The following is a 21833-nucleotide window of genomic DNA, read 5'->3' on the forward strand; positions in this document are numbered from 1 at the left end:
AAGTTTTCACTTCAAAAATACGGACAAACAGACAATTTATTACTAAAATAATAAAGATAAACTTGATTCAAGCTGGTATAATAATTTCTTAATATGAAATCCAAATACCGCAATGTAACGAAAATCGCATGCAAATTTTAGAACCATTCAAATGAGGCTTTACTGGCTTTAGGCATCTTGCTCGCACTTATTGGTGCACGTGAGATGCCTAATGACATAATGTCGTATCAAAACAAGTGTATCGAAATGTTAAAACAGAATTGGTTTCCATGACACGAAGTTGAATTTAATTCTGCTGACGACATAAATATGCTACGCGCTACGCCGTAGCGGAAGTCTCTGTCTCTACGAGATGCGCACTTGTACAGTCGCCATCAGATATATCGGAGCGGCCAAGGTGCTCACAAATGTCTGAACACGCCTCTATTGTCTAGGCCTTAGAGCCCTTGTTCAGATATTGTGAACACCTTGGTCGCTCCGATATATCTGATGGCGACTGTACAGCAAGTGTAAAAATATGTATACTCGTACCATATTTTGACACGTGACTGTACGAGAGTGGTACCTATTTGCATTCTAAAATCTCTACTTGATGTGTTATTGATATAATTATGTTACGCCCTTGATAACCAATAAGCTCAAGCGACCGTGTCATCAATAAAAAACCGTGTCTTTAATTTTAATAAAACTGAATGTAAAAAACACCTCAAATCTTTACAAAAAATATAAGTCTTATTACAGTAGTATATAATAGTTATTTATCAGCAACAAATTAACCAGGAAATCTCCAGGAAGCGTCACTTACACATTCATAAAACGTAGCCATTAAACGGGCCAAAGCGGCCATTACATCAAACGGCAGCAGGTGAATTAACTAAATAGAAGGCATTCATTGCTTAGATTAATAGACGGAGATAAGGTATCGTTCGGCCCCGAGAAATGTACGGCGGGTATATTGAGTCCACAAAGCGAAGTCGCTTTCATTAAACCATCTAATAATTCATTAATGCTATGAATAGGGAGCTGCCAAATTATGTATTTACATGCTAGCCTTTTATGGAATATTGTTGCTGTTGTTGATATAAGGTAGTTCTAGTTATATCAGCATATTTATACCTAAGCTGAATCTAAGCGTTCCGTTTTTTTTAAATCTATTGCTCCAGAATCAATAGGTGACAGGCAGTAATAGGTAGCTTGAATGTAGCGATGTTGTCACCGAAACCTATTATATAATCTGTGCCGAAACTAATTTCATGCGTTGAACGAAATAAATATAGAAAAGCCCCCAATATATACTTAACACCTGTGTTAAATTTTGTCTCTTTCTAACAAACACTAATTTCAAAATGACGGATAAGGAAAAATGATTATCAACAGGTTTTAGCTTTGACAAACGTGTATGAATAATGCCATAGACGTTAAGCTTAGTATGCTTCTATGCAAAAAAAATAGCAAAAACAGCAACACGTTCCATTGCAAACATGTCATCTTGAAGTCCCAGCTTCTATCATCCGAATTTTTTACTATAGACCGATCGCTTAAATGAGTTCTCGTCTGCGCGGTACGGGGGCGACGGGGTAGGACGTAGGTAACATTCAATTTCTAACCGCAGCTGCACTACCGGTACTGAACGCGTCGCTGTCATTGTCAATTTCCATAGAAAAATGAACAGTATTGCAGCTGCGGTTAGAAATGGAATGTTACCAAATGTTAAGGGTGGCGGGGAAGGTGCGGGCAGCATTCGTACGGCGCCGGCGAGGACTCATTTAAGCGGTCGGTCTATAATTTTATTGAAATTCCCGCAGGCGAAACTCCGCAAGATGGTGGACGAGCAGGTGTCCGTCGGCGCCCGCGTGGAGGCGGACGCGGAGCCCGAGCCCGCCGACCCCCTCATCACGCCTGCCAGCTCCGTGTTCAGCGCCGACGTGCCCCCGGCTCCCCCCGAGCGAAGACTGCTCATGGGCACCTTAGACAAACCACGGAATGGCTCACTAAATGGTGATAAGGAGGCCACACTCAACAGAGGAGCTAGGCTTTCCATTAGAAATGGAAAAGATAATCCTTTTATAGGTAAGTCGTTATATCACAGTATGAATTAATTAGGTCCTTTCGTCTCTTCCGCCAGCTCTGATGTGTCTCTAGCCCCTCCTGAACGAATACAAACATCGTAATAGGTTTGTAGATGGTAACAAAGTGACTCTGAACAAATGGTAGTGTTTTTCTATCCAAAATGGAAAGGATGATATAATTAAAACTACCTTCAAGTTTATATTAAAATACATACTTATTTTGGTTCGTTTACATTCTGTTCAAAACGTAAATATTTTCCTCGGCCATTCAGATTATTTAACAGCGCAATCAGCGCATGTACGAGTATGTATGTACCGTTTGCCTTATAGAGTTAGATCGTAAAAAGTCTGCAGCGATTTTGATAGCCCACGCAGTGCAAGTGTCATTTTAAACGTCAAACTTCTATGAAATTATGACATATAAATAACACTTCCACTGCGTGGGCTGCAGCATTTTATTCGTGCGACTATAGAACGTTTTTTACTGATGTGCTGCCTGAAACAAAACAACAAACTGGCCTCATACACTCGACCAAAGAAAATAATCCTCACAGTCGCTGGCAAGGCGATGTACATTTGTCTGCTGTCTTTTGTTTTTATTTTAAGTCATTATTTTTCCATTCCGCTGCACCTCATGCATTGTTAAAGATGACACCAGACATTCCATTTAATAGTAACAAAAAGAATAGATAGTATAGAGGGGTCCTGTCATAGTAAGTTTTGTAGTCACAGTAAATTTACTGCCATCTATCGACACACGACTAAAACTCAAAACGAAAACGTATAAATTTATCAAAAAATGCATGTATATGGATAACTGATTTTATTATTTTTATATCATTTTGATCCATGTTCATTCACTGATATCCATGTGTTAAAATTGTTAAATATGAAACGGTGTCGTCACGCCATCTAGCCGAGCATAGGCTAAAGCAGTGTGCGCCATCTATCCGAGAATGACTTTTTCTTGATTTCCGAAGCACATTTTTTCCTTAGACTTTATTCATCTTATACGAAGTTACATATGTCTTTGATAGTAATAATGTGTTTGTGTTTTTCTTTTAGATGATGACAATAAAGAGAATCAAGCGAATGGTAAACTTGAATCGCCAATCAAATGGTCGACGCAGAACGGGAGTGACAGCGGGACATACGCCGAAATTGGTATTGAAGGAAACAGCAATGCGAGCGAACGGAATGTTCTGGATCCGGCGGACAGTTCTGAAGAAGAGGTCCCTTTACCCGACGCGACCTCGCCGGGGAGGAGTAGTGATGGGCCAGAACCTAGAGCTGATATTACTGCTACTCTTGAAGGAGGTATGTTCTTAAGTTGGTTAATCTAAAATCTAGTTGGTAGAAACACAGCAGTATTTGATCTAGGCGTATACTTCCAACTTACACAAGATCACACACAAATAGTGCTTTTTATGAAGGTAGAGAGTAAGTATTTAAGTATTAGACTGTCGAAGTGTCGACGTAGCGAATACTCGTCAATTTGAAAAGGAGGCAGACGAATGTGACTACTTTAATGTTAAAAGTTTATATAGGTTCCCAACGAACCATAATATATAACGAAAAATAAATGGGTCCAACTTTGTTAGTTAAATTTAACTATTGTTTATTTATTTAAACTTTATTGCACAAAAGAAAACTTATCGTACAAAAGGCGGACTTAATGCCAAAAGCATTCTCTACCAGTCAGTCAATTGTTTACCCATCCTAAATAATTATATTTTTCTTACCACGTTCAGAAGACAAAATATAGAATAATATCGGATATTATTAGTAAGAAAGAAATGATTTAAAGACTTACCGCAAGATACAACAATTTCGTGTTTTGTTTGTCTTTAATCTCTTAGTCCAGGGGATAATAGTTGGCAACTAGAAGTCTGCTGTTTGCGTTGCCGACGAAGGAGCTAGTTGGGAAACTGTTGGTAATTCCTCGTTGTTAGCCGTGGATTTTAATAGTCTGTTGGAACGTCTTTTCAAAGAAACTCATCAAAACAGATACGGTTCAATAAATCTCCGTTTATCTACTGTCAGGCAAAACTCACCCTATATGTTGAAATTTTCTTCTTCTTTGACTTAGGAATCCTGGTAAAAGTGATCATGCTTTATCGGTAAAACAATAATTTTGCTAATCCGCGAATCAATAACGTGCTACGAGTATCAGTGCTAACCCGTTAAGTTAGGTAATATTCATTAAAAGGTTTTTTACAGTACATACGGTCCTATTTTCCCGCACTAGTGCGTAAAATAGCACTTTTCGTGCGTACCTATGTCAAAAGTTTAAAGGGCCATAATGTACTGTAAAAGTTGTACGATACACGTGCAAATAGGTAATCCGCATTTTCTCTTTTCCTCTTTTCCGCACTTGTATCGTAAATAACTATTTTAAGTGTAGGTATGAAGTGTATCTCGTGCAAACTGAACGTAAGATCGTTGAGCTGTTTACATAGTAGGTAGGTGTATAGCCTCCGAGCTTGTTGTTAGTGAACGAACTTAGTTATTTAAATTGAAAACGCAAAAAAATTGGAAAGAAAGACTTTTAGTATATTAAAATTTAATAAATAAATAATTAGTACAATTAATAATTAGTATAATTAGTAGTAGTAGTGTATTAGTAATAAAGGCGATAAGATTCCAGACAAAACGAAATTGTTATAATTCGTTTGTATTTTGCCACGAAGTTGATACGTATACGTCGTCAATTCTTAATAAACTCGTGACAAGAAAGCATAATAATACTGGGAGATGAGCAAGTAAGTAGCTCGCTGTGTAAGCATCCATACGACTCGTCACCGGCACCCCTCGGGCCCGTAATGAGCCTGTACCCCAGGGGAATAAGCCCATTTGCCGTCTAACTGCACAACCGACAACTTTGAAAGAATGAAACTTTTCCTCCACCTTGTAAGTAATTTGTCATTTAATTCCTCCCGCGATCTTTAATTAAAATTAAAGCTTAAGCACGCTCTCATTATGTGTTTGGGCGGAAAAGTTTCGGCGTTGCTCTTTAACAAGTTGTTTAAGTGTTAAATTTAAATTTGAGGTTGGTTTTTGATAAATGGTTCTGTTCTGACAGTACTTATGCAGAGTGCGTCTAGAATACGATCAACAATGACAATGGTAGTTTATTCGATACATCGATTACAAGGTATGTTTTTTGTGACCTATAAAGAAAATACTTCTTCGTAAGTCACATTTTTTATTTCAATGGATTGTTATCAAAAAAGTTTTCTTTGAATGTAAGAAAAAAAAAGCATTTAGTTTTAAAACAACACCAATCAAATTTGCTTCTGTGATTAAGTAGTAACATATTTAATAAGGAACGAGCTACCATGTTATAATACTTAACAAGATTCATTAGGTATTTGTATGTAGATCCGTAGGGTCGTTCAAATGCCAATTTTGTCGCAGTTATTGGAGAATTTAAAAGCATTAGGACTGTTAGAGGGTCACTCGACATACTTATCCAATTAAATATTTTCCTTATGTGACCGGCCTTACCAGAGGTATATTATCGTATAGATACTTAATTGTTTTCTTAAAGGATCTGCGAAATCATATACGAGATTTATCCGACTAGATAGAATTATGGGATCAACGCGAAATTGGAAGGCGCCGCGCGATTTATCTACCTTCGCCCTAAACGGAGCCGGCTTTGGGCCGCGATAATATGAGCTTAAGAGCTCCGCAGCTCATTTGCTCTAAGATAATTTGTCACAATCCCTTAATTTTTTCCCCAAGGAATATTCAGCCGACTGATTCTATCTTTTCTATAAGTTTCTTTCCTTCCTATCTCCCTTCCGTGTTATCTCTCATTTGTGTCGGGAAATTAAAGGATCTGTCTGAGTGAGAATAATTACCCGAAGCGGGAAGATATTGCCGGGCGAAGTCAATATGTCTCTTTCATTGCGAGAAGCTACAATGAAGTAGGCGTCGCGAACACCTGCGGCAGATAGTGTTGGTGGGACTGGGAACTTGACTCTACGAGTCTTTTGAACAGTCAGTAAAAATATGGGTGCACAAATCATCTCAAAAATATGTCCCATAGCTCCTATGTCAGCGAATTAAGAACTATGGGACATATTTTTGAATAAGTTGGCTACACCCATATTTTTACAGTTGACTGTACGATTCTACTCAGTTATACAACTTAAGATTTCAGAATATTTTTAGTCATGTCGCGTATTATTAAGTTTTAATATTACTTAAGCCCTTTTTCGTGAGTAATAATCTAATAATGTGTAAAGCGTGAATGTGTAAGTATGTAAATCAGTGTTTCAGTCATGTATAGGAGGCGCATTGTGATTGTATTAATATAACAGGTTATTAATTTTATCTGGTTTTGTTATGGAAACGATCTGATAGAGTGAAACGACGTTTCTGTTTGAAGAAAATGACTTTTGGCACTGAGAAATCGTATCATATTAAGAGTATTTTTGAAGGGTAACCCTGAAGGACTAGTGTGTATTATTTTATTTTATTGCGGTGGGAAATTATCTTGTAATGTAAATTTAATAAATTCTTCATTGAAATGACGACCGGTCTGGCCTAGTGGGTAGTGACCCTGCCTGCGAAGCCGATGGTCCTGGGTTCGAATCCCAGTAAAGGCATTTATTTGTGTGATGCTGATGAACACTAATTATTTGTTCCTGAGTCATGGGTGTTTTCTATGTATATAAGTATGTATTTATCTATATAAGTATGTATATCGTCGCCTAGCACCCATACTACAAGCTTAGCTTAGTTTGGGGCTAGGTTGATCTGTGTAACATGTCCACCTATATATTTTTTTTATTTTTATTTATTGAAATAATAGCAAAGGTAAGTTCAAAACTCAAGCTTAGTGTGGACATTGAGAAGACTAAATAACTAAAGTCTTAACAACACTAGCGTTGGGTTGATGCGTGTTACGTACGTACGTAGGTAATCGATTTGTCTGGACCGGCCCGAGCTGCGGGTTTCGTGACTGGGGAAACTTTCACGTTATTACTATGTTTACGTCGCCATAACCTATTCCATTTGTATGACTGCGGCGGCACGCCACACTTAAACTAAAGCTTTCATATGCCGGCTAATGGTGGGTGTCGTATAATCCTCATGTGTAAATAAACTGTGGTTAAACTTTCAACCAGCTTTTAACGACAATGGAGTTGTACGCGATTATAGATATAATCTTGTATCCGTATAAACCGTAACATCCGTAGGTTTCAAAGTAAAATAACTTGTTTGAATCTGTATGCTACCTATACTTAGTTCTGTTTATATATTTGAGTTTTGAGGAGTCAATCAAATTTTGTTGATTTTAGAAAACTGGACGTTTTAAACTAAGGAACTATAAATAAAGTTATGATTGCGGAGTTTAATTTGCTTTTTCCCCAACTTGTGATACTTTACTCATCAAAACAGGGTGTAGGTTTATAACGAGCTCAAACTTGGGAAAACAAATTACGGGAAAAGACTGAAGATGTAAACTTTTGACGAAGAATCAAAGTCCTTTAAAGAGCTCCAAGTTGTAACACCTTTACAAAAAGGTGTTCCAAGTAAATTATTATTTGGAGGGCGTAAAATGATGGTAAAAATTCACAGATCGCTTATCGTGCGTTACTTGCGCTCACCACGTCCTCTTGTTTCAGTTGCATATAATATTACACCCTTGTCCCTTATCCATAAAACTTAGCAACATCTTACAAACCTTTGATAAATTTTGTATCTTAATTATATGTGACTTAATTATATTATAAGAAGTGATTGTATTTTTTACTTCTTTGTGTAGTGATCAGATCACAAGTACGTCAACGTAATAGCTTGGAGCCAATGTGAGGTAGTCTATGTTTACAAAAACGTGTTTGTTAAACAGAGGCGGCTTCCCCCGGCGGGCGATCGGACCGTTCGCGGCAGGAAGAGGTCCCGGCCTCCCCGGGGATGCTCACGGCCGCGCAGCTGGCCAGGAGGCTGAGGCTCGAGAATGAACGCTTGCAGGTGGACAATTTTACATTACGTGACTTTTACCTTAAATCCCACTCATTGCATAACGAACTTTACCCGGAAATTGCTAAAGCTCACTTTCCTTTGAAGTTTGTTGGTAACGGGGTCGTTACGTCAAAATTTGTTTGCAGTAGAGAATATGATACGCTTGGGAACATTCTTTACGTAGACGTTATTGCGATACATTCTTTGGCGGTATGTAGGTCCGCAGAGACCTTCGTAATGCATGTGAAATGCAATTGTAAGGGATAGTAGGTAGCTAGCTACAGAATTTTTAAAGAATTTTAAAGGTCAATTTGAATATTTCTATCGTTTTCAAACCCTTTATATAGAAGAGTGACTAAAACCACATTTTAAGTATAGATAACTACTAAAAACTTATGTCAACGTAAAGAATCGAGTTTGATTCAAAATAAAACATTTTACACTAACTATTGCACTAAATTTTCCAAACCCCGATCTTCTATTGTAATAAAATAAGTATGTGTCCTATTCTAGTATGCTTTATAAATAAATTAATTTATAGATCTCGTCTTTGTTGGTAACCCAAAACTGTTGTATTCATCAAATTTCACAGCAGTTATCTTCTCAAATATAATTCTTGGTCAATTTTTCTCTGTAAACAGGCTGAACTAACGCGGGTCCGTCGGTTGCTGGTAACGGCAGCAGAGAGAGGCGAGGCCGGGACAGCGTTATTAGAGAGGACGAAGGCAGAGGGCGAGGCAGATGCTGCACCACTCGACCCTCAGGTTCTTGAGAAGGAGTTACTGCTTGCTAGAGAGGCTGTCACGTGTAAGTAATGATGACGACATTGATGGCATGCGAACGAAATTGGTCTAAATATTTTTAATACCTATTAAGGATATAGGTAGGAGGTTTGTAGCAGTAGCCTTAAAATCCCTTCTCACCCCCCTCTCAAACCTTCTCACCCCATTCATAACCCAACTCTCCCCGCGAAACCTACTCACCCCGTTTTACGGTACCTTTTGAATACATCAAACTAGTTTTTATGTTGCTGGATTCGTCAATTTATGCGTCCAAAGTTAAAACGGCCGTTTTTATCTAGAGTTCATAGATCGACAAATATCAAATCGACATTATAAATTTTAGACTAGGAAGTTAGGTAACAAAGAGCACGGCGTTGACGAATTTATTATTCTTTGTGAATTTGTTTTGCCTTGGTTGACCTAATTGTTTTTTTTTATTATATTATTTTACCCAATTAATTGCTTTTATTTTGCACAAAGGCATATTAATGATTGTTCTCATCAAATGAAATGAATCTGACCTTTAGAAATATTTGTTGTACGATCGCGCTAATCGAGTGGTAAACGAATTTCGCCCGTAATTTGTTCGGGTGCCAGGAACAAAGGCAGAGTTAATAGGAAAATGGCCTTTAATGTTCTACGGTAGGAGTACAATTGAAGTTGTGATTGGCGTAAACGAGGTAGTGAGGCGACGCGACCTGCGAGCTAATAGCGCGTGACAATGTTTGCGGCCTAAGCGTCCGTGAATTTGTTTGTAAGTTTGTAACACATGCCCTAACTACCGGACTGCGAACCATTCGATATTTAGTGTTGCGTTAAATTATCCTTTTACCTGAAAACTTTAAAGGAAACATAATAAATTGTATTGAATAATTCTCGATCATGGTAATGAAAATTCAGCACGAAAACGCTCGAAAAAGTATGAAATTTTACAATTGCAATAAAACCGGTAAAAAAAAACGAAAAATATTGCTTTCTAATGAGGGCTTCCGCGATCGAGTTTTTCACTAGATGACCGTGGCGAGAGATCTAGCTGTCATAATCCACCAATCATGTTTAACCATCTTTTTTTATTGGTTGATTTTGACAGCAGCTGTCAAAAAGACCTCTCGTCACGGTGGTGCCATCTAGTGAAAATCTCGAACGCGGAAACCCTCAATCAATCAATCAATCAATCAAATTTTATTTGCTATAAATAAGCACAGTTGCATGCATGCAAATACAGTTAATTTCACTTATAATAATTAGTCACAACAATAGATATATGTACAAGGATTACAATAGATATACAAAGATATACAAAGGAGACCTTATTGTGTAGATATATAAACTTTTTATAACTAACATTCGGTTCCTACATACCTTGCGATTTTCTCACTTGCATTATATTCTGCCGTATGATGCTTGTGTAAGTCTAATCTTTGCAATAAAGTTAGTTGGAGCAAGTATGTAAGAAGTACATAAGTGGCTGATGTGGAAAATGTAAAAACTTCCCGTTCTCATATACATTTTGAAAGTAATTTAATATCACAAGCATAATGAGCCTACATTAATAACGAACTGAAGCGGGCCTAGGTAATTCCGGCTGCGCATATGACTACAATTTATTACCCACCTTGCAACTCTTGCAAGGAGAAAGTTACTTCTACTTTTCTAGGGCCCGAAAAGTTACCAAGTAGAGCCGTAATTAAATTTACTAAGTTGTCTTGTACAACATTGTTTCTTTATTTTTTGTAAGTACCTCCAATCAAGTTTATTCGTGGTAAATGGGTAGTAACTTGTTATATTGGTACTATTTATTTAACACTTGTAAATGTTGTAAATACATTCGTACAATGGTACCTACACCTAGGCACCTAGCTGCAAAAGTGAGTATGCACTTGCACTTGCACTTGCATACGCTTTACATATGGATTAAATGAAAATGACAATGAATATTTTTAATTTACAGTCCGAAATTCTCGCAGGTACTTTTATACATATTTACTCATGCGGCCTGCAACACAATAAACTTCATTATTCATGAAGATTCGTACTTCATTATTTGTAAAGAGTCGTATGCAAAATCATTTCAGATTTAAGGCGCTCTTATAGTTGAGTTTTACGTTTCCGAGGGGGTGAAGCAGACGAGTGGTAGAACAGGCGGGCGGGCGCCCCGCGCGCCCCGCCGCACCATTCCCGCGCAGCACGTCTACATCCTTATTCTGGCGCCATCGGTATTCTGAATATTCTGATTTGTCAGTTCCGGGATTTTTTCCGGCAATTAATATCGAATAAGGTTTATTAACAAATTCGTATTTTAATGAGTATTTAATAAAATTATATACAATATGAGAGTATACCCCGACAAACTAAGAACCTAATTAAATTATACCCAATTATTATGAGACAGAAATTGGTACTTACTTACCTTAAAAATATAATAGAGTTAGACCAAGAAAATTCTGCAAGGATTTTGATTGCACACGCAGTGCAAGTGTTATTTTGAACGACAAACCTTTATGAAATTATGATTAACACTTGCACTGCGTGTGCAATCAAAATCGTCGCAGACTTGGTCTAATTCTAGAAGTCAATTTCGGGCAAGTAGGTTTGAAAATAAGGAAGAATACTGTAGTTCGTTTATTTTAGCATTAGAAAGTACTTGAAAGAAGGTAACCGATCTTGACATGTCTTTTAATTGAAAAGCGCTTTTTAAAAATCAGTAACTATTACATATGAAAGCTTATTTTATATATTAGGACTTTTATTTTATATAAAATCAATCCACATTTGGCATGATGTGTCACATCCCCGTAGCTGCAGGCGTCCATAGCCTATGGTGAATGTGGGTAGTATGCTTGCTTGCCACCAGTGTGGTATATAAAAACAGTATTTTTTGGAATAAATTTCCCATATCGCACGGTACGGACTTGGCGGAAATAAGGTAGAAGTACTAGTGCTCAACGCTGCACTAGTATTCGACACGGGCACTTTATGTCAAAGTGACAAGAACTAAATTTGACTACAGAAAGATCGTCGCCGTTCAAATTTAACCTATATTACTTTGACATAAATTATAGTGTGTAGCTTTCAAATAGAGCTCAACGGCTAATCCTATTGTCTATTGTTAAGGGGCTGTCCATAAATTACGTCATCGATTTTTGACGATTTTAGACCCCCCCCCCCCTTATAATCATCCAAAAATCATGCTCCAAATGACCCCATTTCCTCCTACTTCATGCTACCGTCATCCGATGTCCAGACCCCCCCCCCCCCTCCCAATTTGAAATGACGTAATTTATGAATAGCCCCTAAGTAAAACCGCACGTGCTACTTACCTGCAAAAAAGGGTCTTAATTATTTTATTTGGCACCTGAGCGCGGGCTAGGCCAACGCTCAAAAAACCAGTGTAGGTGCGCTCTCCGATAACGCGCCTTTGTTACGCATCTCGATGACACATTTTAAACTGGTTCTGTAGCGTTCGACTCGCCGGCACTCAGTAACCGAAGTACGTATTTTTTATGCAGGTGGTTGTGGCACGTGGCACGAGCGGTTTTACTTAACAATAGACAATAGGATTAGCCATCGAGCTCTATTTGAAAGCTACACACTATACCTTGTCAAAAACTAGTGCAGCGTCGAGCACTAGTACTTCTACCTTACCTAATATTAAACACGAAACCGTTTTAGGCATTTTTCGACCACTTCCCTTAAAACGCATGTAGGTAACTCGGAAACTAAAAGCGGTGAAATGGTTACCACCATACACTAAACACTCCACATAGGTATTTGAATCCCGTACACATATGTTTAAAAATGATTCACTTTTATTAATTTAATAGCCTTTAATAAAATATGTTTACACAATTTATCAATCGTGACTGAATTCCGGATTGGTTAGATGGGTGTATGCCTTTGCTTCCCAACTTGTTATAAATTGACAATATGACGGGCGAATGTCTGATATGTCACAATAATTAAGAATTATTTTGCTTTTCTTCGTAAGTATGTTGAAAAACATTGTGTGTATAACATATTTGCATATTTATACAGTGGTTACCCATTTTATGAAACGTCCAGTAAACTAGCATAGGTCCGACGCTGGCAGTGGCCACGGGCGTACTGGCGCGGGGAATGGGCGCAAGGTATTGCCGCGTAGGGTGTAATTTAGTAGGCAAAAGTTGAATTCATAAAATTATGAATGAAAAGATTAACGTATCGATAAAAGGACCAGTAATAACGAAGATTTACTTAAAAGCTATCGAATGAGGTAAGTTTCATATCCATTTTCGTCGTAGTACTTCTAAAATATGGATCAAAAGACAGCTTTAAGCATGTTTTCAACTGAAGATTCTATCGAGAAAATAATGAGCCGTTGTGTTCCTGACAAGCAATAACGTAGTTCAAGGACTAAAGTTATACATACTAGAAAATCATGCTTAAAATCCTTGTAAAAGTCTGTAAATATGGTTACAAAAAAGCGCATTTTACTACACACCGCGCCTTAATGGATTAAAATAACGCCATTAAAATGTATTTTGTTTTATACGAGAGGAGTATTGCAAAATGGTTGACGCGGATGTTCCATTTGACCCACGTTGATATAGTTTGTAAAAGGACTGTCTCATTTCAATCATAGACAGAGAGAATCATACGTCTTACACTAGTACTAGCACCCAAAAGAAAAGGATGAGTATAGTTTTCCTGGTTCTTACTGACTGACAAATTGGTTTGACCAACTGTTCATTTCATCCATGAGGCCCAATTCGAACATACATTTTTAGAACAAAATAAAGTAATTTTGCTATCGTTCGCAGTGCATCTCGCTCGCGCCACCGGTACATGTATACGAACAAGTACGATACGAGCGAAATACACGCGCGAATAACATGTAGATAAAATGCATGTTTGAATTGGCCTCCATATCTCCTCCAAAGTAAACTAAAGCGATCAGAGTACCTAAGCAGACAATTTGTAGAGTACCGCTCATGACGCACCTAAAGCGGGCGAGTCGTTTGATAAACTACATAGTAATTCGCGAAGTAGCTTAGACACAGACTACTCTCTATAGACTCTGCTTATTGAAGAATATAGAAATACTCGCACTGAAACATCTTAGTTGCTCTTGTAGTAGCTGCACAATTGTATGGAAACTTTATGAATAAATGAATTCATTAATAAGTCTATGCGATTTTGCAGCTCGCTTTAGTTATGTACCTACATGTACGAGTAAATGATTTGTTTCCCATTTCAGTAGGTATATACTTGTTTATCCATGATACTTAATTAACGCCACTTGATGTTGATACAGACCGAAATTCGAAAGCATTTTCTCTCTTTGGGAATAACAAGCCTCACCTGTAGGCTATTGATGCTGTACGCAGTGTCAGGCTCTTATAGCTACAAAACTAGTATGGGAGTGTGTACGTGTGTTGACTGCGAGTAGTTTTATAAGCTCCATCTAGCGAGTAAGTGACCTGGAAACATAGAGTGTGCTGCATTGACAGGCCGGTCACGTCCCCACGTTATGTGTGCTCCGCGGTAACTCCCACTGACATCCCACTAAAGACATTACACTGACGAAAATCAAACTCGGCGCCATCACAATCGCGACCTACTTTTCTTGCCCATAATATTCCCTTCTTAGAGAAATAAATGTACTAAGAATTGTGCTTCAAAGAGAACAAATTTGGCTTTGGTAAACCAACTCTTTTATACGTAATGAATTCTTTTTGTTACTTATTGAAGCTAGTCACAAAGGATATTTTACACAAAGTATTTGTACTTGAAAAATGAATACTCGTTACATTACCGACCGGTCTGGTCTGGTGGGTAGTGACCCTGCTAAGCCGATGGTCCTGGGTTCGAATCCCAGTAAGGGCATTTATTTGTGTGATGGACACTAATATTTGTTCCTGAGTCATGGGTGTTTTCTATGTACATAAGTATGTATTTATCTATATAAGTATATATATCGTCGCCTAGCACCCATAGTACAAGCTTTGCTTAGTTTGGGGCTAGGTTGATCTGTGTAAGATGTCCCCAATATTTATTTATTTATTTTATTAACGCGTTGAAACTCAGTTGTTACGTACGTAATCTGCCTGTGTTAACAATCCTCTGCTCTCATCTTAATTATGTACGTATATAATCCGTATCAGGTAGCTACTTAGCAGACTAACGTATTTGTATATAAGGGTAAACACAGGGATCGCAAATGCACGCCTGCTCTGCCAGGTACGCCCAATGGAACGCCGATCAAAGGCCGCTTAGGCTCAACTGAGCCAATAAAGTGCGCTAATCGTTTGAGCCAATGCGCTGCCTAAGGGTTATTTTCGACTACATTTAAATTTTAAATATGCATACCGGCACACAAACATAAACGGGAATTCTGGATTCAGAAAATGTAATAAACTTAAAGCACTTTAGATAATTTACAAAATCAAAACTCACACCCCATAGGTAAGGTAGAAGTACTAGTGCTCGACGCTGCACTAGTATTCGACATGGGCACTGTATGTCAAAGTGACAAGGAGTAAATTTGAATCCAGAAAAATCTTCGCCGTTCAAATTTAACCTATATTACTTTGACATAAAGTGCCCATGTCGAATACTAGTGCAGCGTCGAGCACTAGTACTTCTACCTTACAAAATTTAATAAGGTCTGTTGAGAGAGATGTCAAAAATATGAAATTCTTCTAGTTTAGAAATCGAAATTAATCTAATTCTTAAGTTATTCCAAGTCATCTTACAATAGAAATACATTTGAAAATGGCACGCTCTATGGCAAACTAAACGGAACAGTTCGAATAAATACGAGGGAAATTGCGCACGAATCCCTTTCAAAGTAACATCAAATAGAGGATTGCACCAATATTTTCTGTCGTCACAGCGCTGAGAAACGGTCTTACAAAGCATATAAAAATATAAGACTTCTTTGGATCACTTCTATTCTCGCGTTGAAACGTTTGATATGTACATATTTTGTCCGAACCGAGGGAATGTCTAGAAATCCGAACGACCAAGCACACAAGCCGCATGCAGGCGGACGCGCTCAAAGAGTGACACTGCGTTTATTCTGTTCATAGTAGATGGCAACGGGGCAGAAATCTCCACAATTAACCCTCTTTGATCTGTATCACGCCTTTCCTCTGTTACTCCAAACATATTCATAGCTGCAATGCTCCTCGGAGCGGGTTCAAAACGTACTAGTTTTACCAATTTCTTGTAGGATTGGATGGATATATTTCACTATCACCTGTCACTATGCCGGTCACTTTCGCACTTACATACTTGTTAGAACGTGACAAGTGATAAAATGCGACCATGAAACCGTAGAAAGGTTTATGAAATGCAGAGTTGTTTCTACTGTATTTTTCAAAAACGGAGTAAATATAACTTTTCTTTTACAGCACTGAAAGCGGACAAAAAAAGGTTGAAAGCGGAAAAGTTTGACTTGCTCAACCAAATGAAGCAACTGTACGCTACCCTGGAGGACAAAGAGAAAGAACTGCGGGACTTCATCAGAAATTATGAGCAGGTAAACGCTATTCATACATACTTTTACATGAAACCTGGTAATAAACAGGTTATTTCATTACATGAAAATGTACTTAAAATATTTATACTATTTAACAGCACATACTTAAGGTAACTTATGTAACCCTATCTTATGAAACGGTCAGGTTTTATGTAAAAATAGCGTTTTAATTTTATACATGGGCCATACTGAAAGTTTCTGGATTCTGATATATGAGACGACTTATTTTTTCTAAGTGGCCAGTTCCAGGAATTTTCAGTATGCCCTAAGTGGTAGGTATTATTAAAATACCTACTTACTTAAATTTATTTTGCAGTATAATACCAAATTTCAATTTGCGAATAACCTGATATTCAAGGACCGGAAAACCCCTCTTTACGCTTAATCCTATCAATTCGGTAACCCAATCGTTTCGGTTACCTTATCATTCGGTAACCCTATCATACGGTTACCTGATTGTAATGGTAAGCTTATTGAAACGGTAACCCTAACATTGTTAAGGGTTTTCAACAGGTTTTCATTCAGTTATGGTAACCTTTATTATCCGTTGCTTATTGGTTTGCTACATTTTTAGTACATTATTGTCGAGGCTCGGAAGCTACTTGCGGGCTGAGGATTCGTTTTAAACGGACGACCTATAATTTTATTATTACAGGACCGGAAGTTTTTTTTTTTTTTATTACTTTATATATTTTATTTAAATTATTTATTTATTAACATTATTTATTTTAATTATTTTATTTATAATATAATAAGATTTAAAATAGGAACACACCACACGGGTAGGTATAAAGATAAGCAAAGGAACGGCAAAAAAACTTGTTTGTGCTGGAGGCTTCATAGATCGCCCATGCCAACCTCGGTTATTCAATAACAAGTTGAATTTAAGTGGGCATAATAGTAGGGTCAGTAAGGAACACAAATGTATGGAAGTGCATGCACTTTAGTCTCAGGCGATGCCGCTTGGCACGATTGTTCCTTAGGTCAAACAAAGGTTGATCTGGCCCGGTAGCCAGGAGATCGTACCATGCAGACCCCCCAAGAAGGGGGGGGGGGGAAAGGGTCGGCTCCCCAGGTCCAATCTATGGTATATTCCTTCCTAGTCTTAGCAACTAGGGCAAGTTATATATCATTTTCGTATAAATTAGGGACGAGGAATTCATTTCTGAAATAATTATTATGCCTTTCCATACAAAAAAAAATGATTTTTGTACAAAACATGAAAATGTTATGTCATTTTTTGTGACAATTTTGGATGTTACAATCACAGTGTGGCGATTTGCACTTAATAAAAAATTGGACGATGTAGCCCATGTATTCTTTATTCTGGAAAATATCACTTTATAGTAGGCATTCATACATTATTTTGTAATAAAAAAATAATTTATAGCGCGTGGCGGTAACAATTTCCATACAAATGGAACTATGCCCAAAATCAAAGATTAAAAATGTTTACTAAAACACTGAATTTGACATTTTAAAAGTTTAAATATAATGTTTTAATAATTTTTCCATGCGTTTTTGCCCTTTTTTGGTACAAATTTGTTGTTTTTATTTTTCTTCCACACAAACTTTTTCCCCCCCATTTCCCCCCCTTAAGCGTTGATTTTATAAAATTTTATTTTATTTTAAACTTAAACCTGTCGCATTTAATTGATGTTGAAAATTTCAGCTTTATATCTTCAGGGGTTTAGATTGTATGATGTCTGGAAGTAAGCAGAGTTTTGTTAGATATTATAATGTATGGGATATTATGAAATAAAATGTCTTTAGCTCAAACACATGTAGATCCTAAACTACCGAACATTTTAACCTGAACGTTTGAACATCGATTAATTACAAAAGGAATAAGTTAGTTATAAAAACAAATTTAAAAATATCTACCCTTAAGGGGGGAAATAGGGGGGGAGAAAGTTTTTATGGAGAAAAATAAAAACATCAAATTTGTACCAAAAAAGGGCAAAAACGCATGGAAAAATAATTAAAACATAATATTTAAACTTTTAAAATGTCAAATTCAGTGTTTTAGTAAACATTTTTAATCTTTGACTTTGGGCATAGTTCCATTTGTATGGAAATCGTTACCGCCACGCGCTATAAATTTTTTTTTTTTTACAAAAAAATGTATGAATGCCTACTATGAACTGATATTTTCCAGAATAAAGAATACATGGGCTACATTGTACAATTTTTTATTTAGTGCAAATCGCCACACTGTGATTGTAACATCCAAAATTGTCACAAAAAATGACATAACATTTTCATGTTTTGTACAAAAATCATTTTTTTTGTATGGAAAGGCATAATAATTATTTCAAAAATGAATTCCTCGTCCCTAATTTATACGAAAATGATATATAATTTGCCTTAGTTGCTAAGACTAGGAAGGAATATAGCATAGATTGGACCTGGGGAGCCGACTCTTTCACCCCCCCTTTTTGGGGGGTCTGCATGGTACGATCTCCTGTCTACCGGGCCAGATCAACTTTGTTTGACCTAAGGAACAATCATGCCAAGCGGCATCGCCTGAGACTAAAGTGCATGCTAAATGACCTTACTGACCCTACTATAAAGATTGCAATCGTTTGAACTAGTCAAAAACCTTATAATGAGGTAACTGAATAGACTGGGTTTTTATTTCGGTTACCGGTAACAGAGGTTAACCGTATCTGATACGGTTACCGAATCAAAGTGTTACCTTATCATACGGTTACCGTTATGGTAGGGGTTTTTACAACCGCTTCTAAAATAACCCTATGAAAAACCCCGGTTAAGGTAACCGGTTCCTGTCCCTGCTGATATTGTGATATTATATATTAATCAAGGTGCAGGCTCATAAATTCCGGTGTTAATATCTCAAAATATTATAATTTTCGTATTTGCGTCAAACAAAAGGACTCCGAATTTTAATGAGCTTAAAATACTAGTACCTATTCTTGGAAATATTATACAACGGTAGCGCGATGGCTTTAAACAAGCATCATAATAAATTAAACAGAACTGCAGTTTGCCGCAAGTTCGTAGAGCGTAATTAAAACTACGTTTTGTTTCTATCCCTGCAAGTTGTACGTTCCAATTAGGAAATATTTATTTTCTCATAATGTTCGCTAACAAATAAACAAAAACTTTTATTTGTATACATCAAGGTCCGAGAATTTATCTTGGCAAGCTTAATTAAACAGGAAAAGGAAATACAAACCACATATTACAATTATTGCGATGAATTAGATATGTCTTGATAAGCGAAGCCGGCGGGCCGAAGGCCCTACTGCGAAGCGCCGAGGCATGCGAAGGCCGAGTGCCGAGATCCGCGTAGGGCCGAAGGCCCGAACCGTCACCTGAGATGGGGAAGTTAGAGCTTAAACACAACCCAATAGTTAAAGTGTCTTGACAGGCTCACGTCGGACAAAAAAATATTGTGTATGTGGAACTTATTCGTTTTCTTAAAGATGCGTTCCCGCGGTGGCGCGTCATCTGCGCTCGGAGCGGAGCGAGCAGAACGCGAACGCGAACGAGCGGCGCTCCTTCGACACGCTCGCGACGAGGCCGAACGTTCGCTGCAGCTCGCGGCCGCGCTCAGTGCGAGAGATACGCAGCTCAGGCATGCCAGGGAGCAACTGTTTGAGGTGAGTATGAGTTAACAAATGTCGGCAGCCCAACTACCAAAAAAGTAGCTAACCATCACACGAGCATGAGATAACATATACAGTCAAGGTATTAAATATCATCACGAATAAAGTGCCAAAAATATGTACATTTTACTTTAATATATGGGCAATATGGACGTTGCCCATACAATTTAAAATATTACCTTTTAAGTATTACCTTGACTGACTATGACTGTACAATATTCTATATAATTTACAATGCGTTACAATGTTCTTTCACTGCGCGCAAGGTTAGTACTGAATGCTAAATCCTTAATACTACAGATCACATTCAGCAGTCATACATAAGTAGGTAGGTTATTTCACCATATCGACTGAAAACTATAAGAAACGTGAAAAATATATTTTAAATTAAAGGTCCAGTTAAAGAGCCTTACAAAGAGTACTCACGACATTTCGTCCATTTACATTTATGGCTAAAACCAAGCAAAGGTTTCATAAAAGGAAAATAACCCAAGGGAGTTAACAAATATCAGATACTTAAACTAATAGAACGCTTCCAAGCAATGCTACGACAGAAGCTATCGATGCATCCAATCCAATCCCAAACTCCCTGACGGCCAAACTCAATATCTTATCGTATCTTACTACAGACGAGAGATAAAGGAATGTAGGAGCAACAAATGTTTTACTACCATATTCGAACTTCAAGATATTCACAAGAGACGACACGTACTAGATCCATTCTAGATACGTTATAGTTTAGATATCAACTAGTTCTCTTTTGCAGCGCAATTCGGGCAACCAATGTCACTTTTACGTTAGATAGAGTAAGATATCTATTAGATGTGAATTGGATCTCTAAGTCATATCCTGTGGAAATCGTTCAAGAGTATCTCCAGAATCGAGCAAATGTCAAATTTGACAGGTTAGATCTTAAACATAACTTTATCGTATCTTGGTGATGTCTAAAATATATCTAATAGATGTCTATTTCAAAATCCGAATCGGGCCCTTAGACGGAACTCGGTATCCGTGCCACTACGAAGATAACTTGGTTGGGTGACCTCGCCCGGTAATCGGGTTAAGTTGCTAAAGTATTTCTGACAGGCGAGGCCTACTATTTCCAACTGCAGCCATTCATTACAGAAACCTCGTGTTTTTCGACGCCATTTCAAAGATAAACAACAGTTCGTCAGTTGAATTTAATCCAAAATATTCGGTAAATATTTTGGTATGATGTCTATAAAGTTTTTAGATTTATGAAAATGAGACAGCGACGAAATCATCAATCAATTTGCTATGCCAACATTGAAACATCCCGAATATTAGTCCTAAATCTGTTGGACATCGGCGAATGAAATTGTCTCTCAAAGTGTAATAAATAAACGCATATCGACAGGATATTATGATTAATGCTCACTACGGACCATCCATCATGACCGATGTTAATTACCATTTCAAATTGCTCCTTTAGAACTAAATTGCGGGGAAATTTGTCGCAAATACCCTCAACATGATTTTGCGACTTTACTGTCGCGATTGCAACGCGTCTCTTTGCCTCTTTACAAAAGATGTTGTGTATAAAAGGGATATTGATATGTTAATCAGCACGCTACTAAAATAATTTTCTTGCATTAATGACTTTACTTTGGTGGCCTACTTTCCTCGAGCAAGTTCTTTGAAATTTAAGTCGAATTAACACACATCTTAAGTAATTTATGCTCTCCGTGGTCCTTTGATGAAAACTCTGTCATTAAATGTTAACGCGCCTCTGCGCTTCACGGAAACTGGTGGCCTACTTTATTTAAATTTAATATCTTGTTTAAATTTATTGAGGCACGTAACGGGATTAAACTTATTGAGAAGAGAATAC

The 21833-nt window shown here is 37.5% G+C and overlaps 1 protein-coding gene across 2 annotated transcripts in view; it reads left to right on the forward strand.

Moving 5' to 3' along the window:
* Positions 1-21833, forward strand: part of LOC134670197 (kazrin) — a 144175-nt gene that overhangs the window by 94345 nt on the left and 27997 nt on the right. For both annotated transcript variants that reach the window (XM_063527902.1, XM_063527901.1), the window contains 6 exons: positions 1806-2070; positions 3135-3386; positions 7933-8054; positions 8687-8852; positions 16222-16349; positions 19799-19975. In XM_063527902.1, coding sequence (XP_063383972.1) covers positions 1806-2070; positions 3135-3386; positions 7933-8054; positions 8687-8852; positions 16222-16349; positions 19799-19975 — 1110 coding nt within the window. The remainder of the gene's footprint in view (positions 1-1805; positions 2071-3134; positions 3387-7932; positions 8055-8686; positions 8853-16221; positions 16350-19798; positions 19976-21833) is intronic.

Source organism: Cydia fagiglandana, chromosome 13 (assembly GCF_963556715.1).
Source record: "Cydia fagiglandana chromosome 13, ilCydFagi1.1, whole genome shotgun sequence".
NCBI classification, from domain to species: Eukaryota; Metazoa; Arthropoda; class Insecta; order Lepidoptera; family Tortricidae; genus Cydia; species Cydia fagiglandana.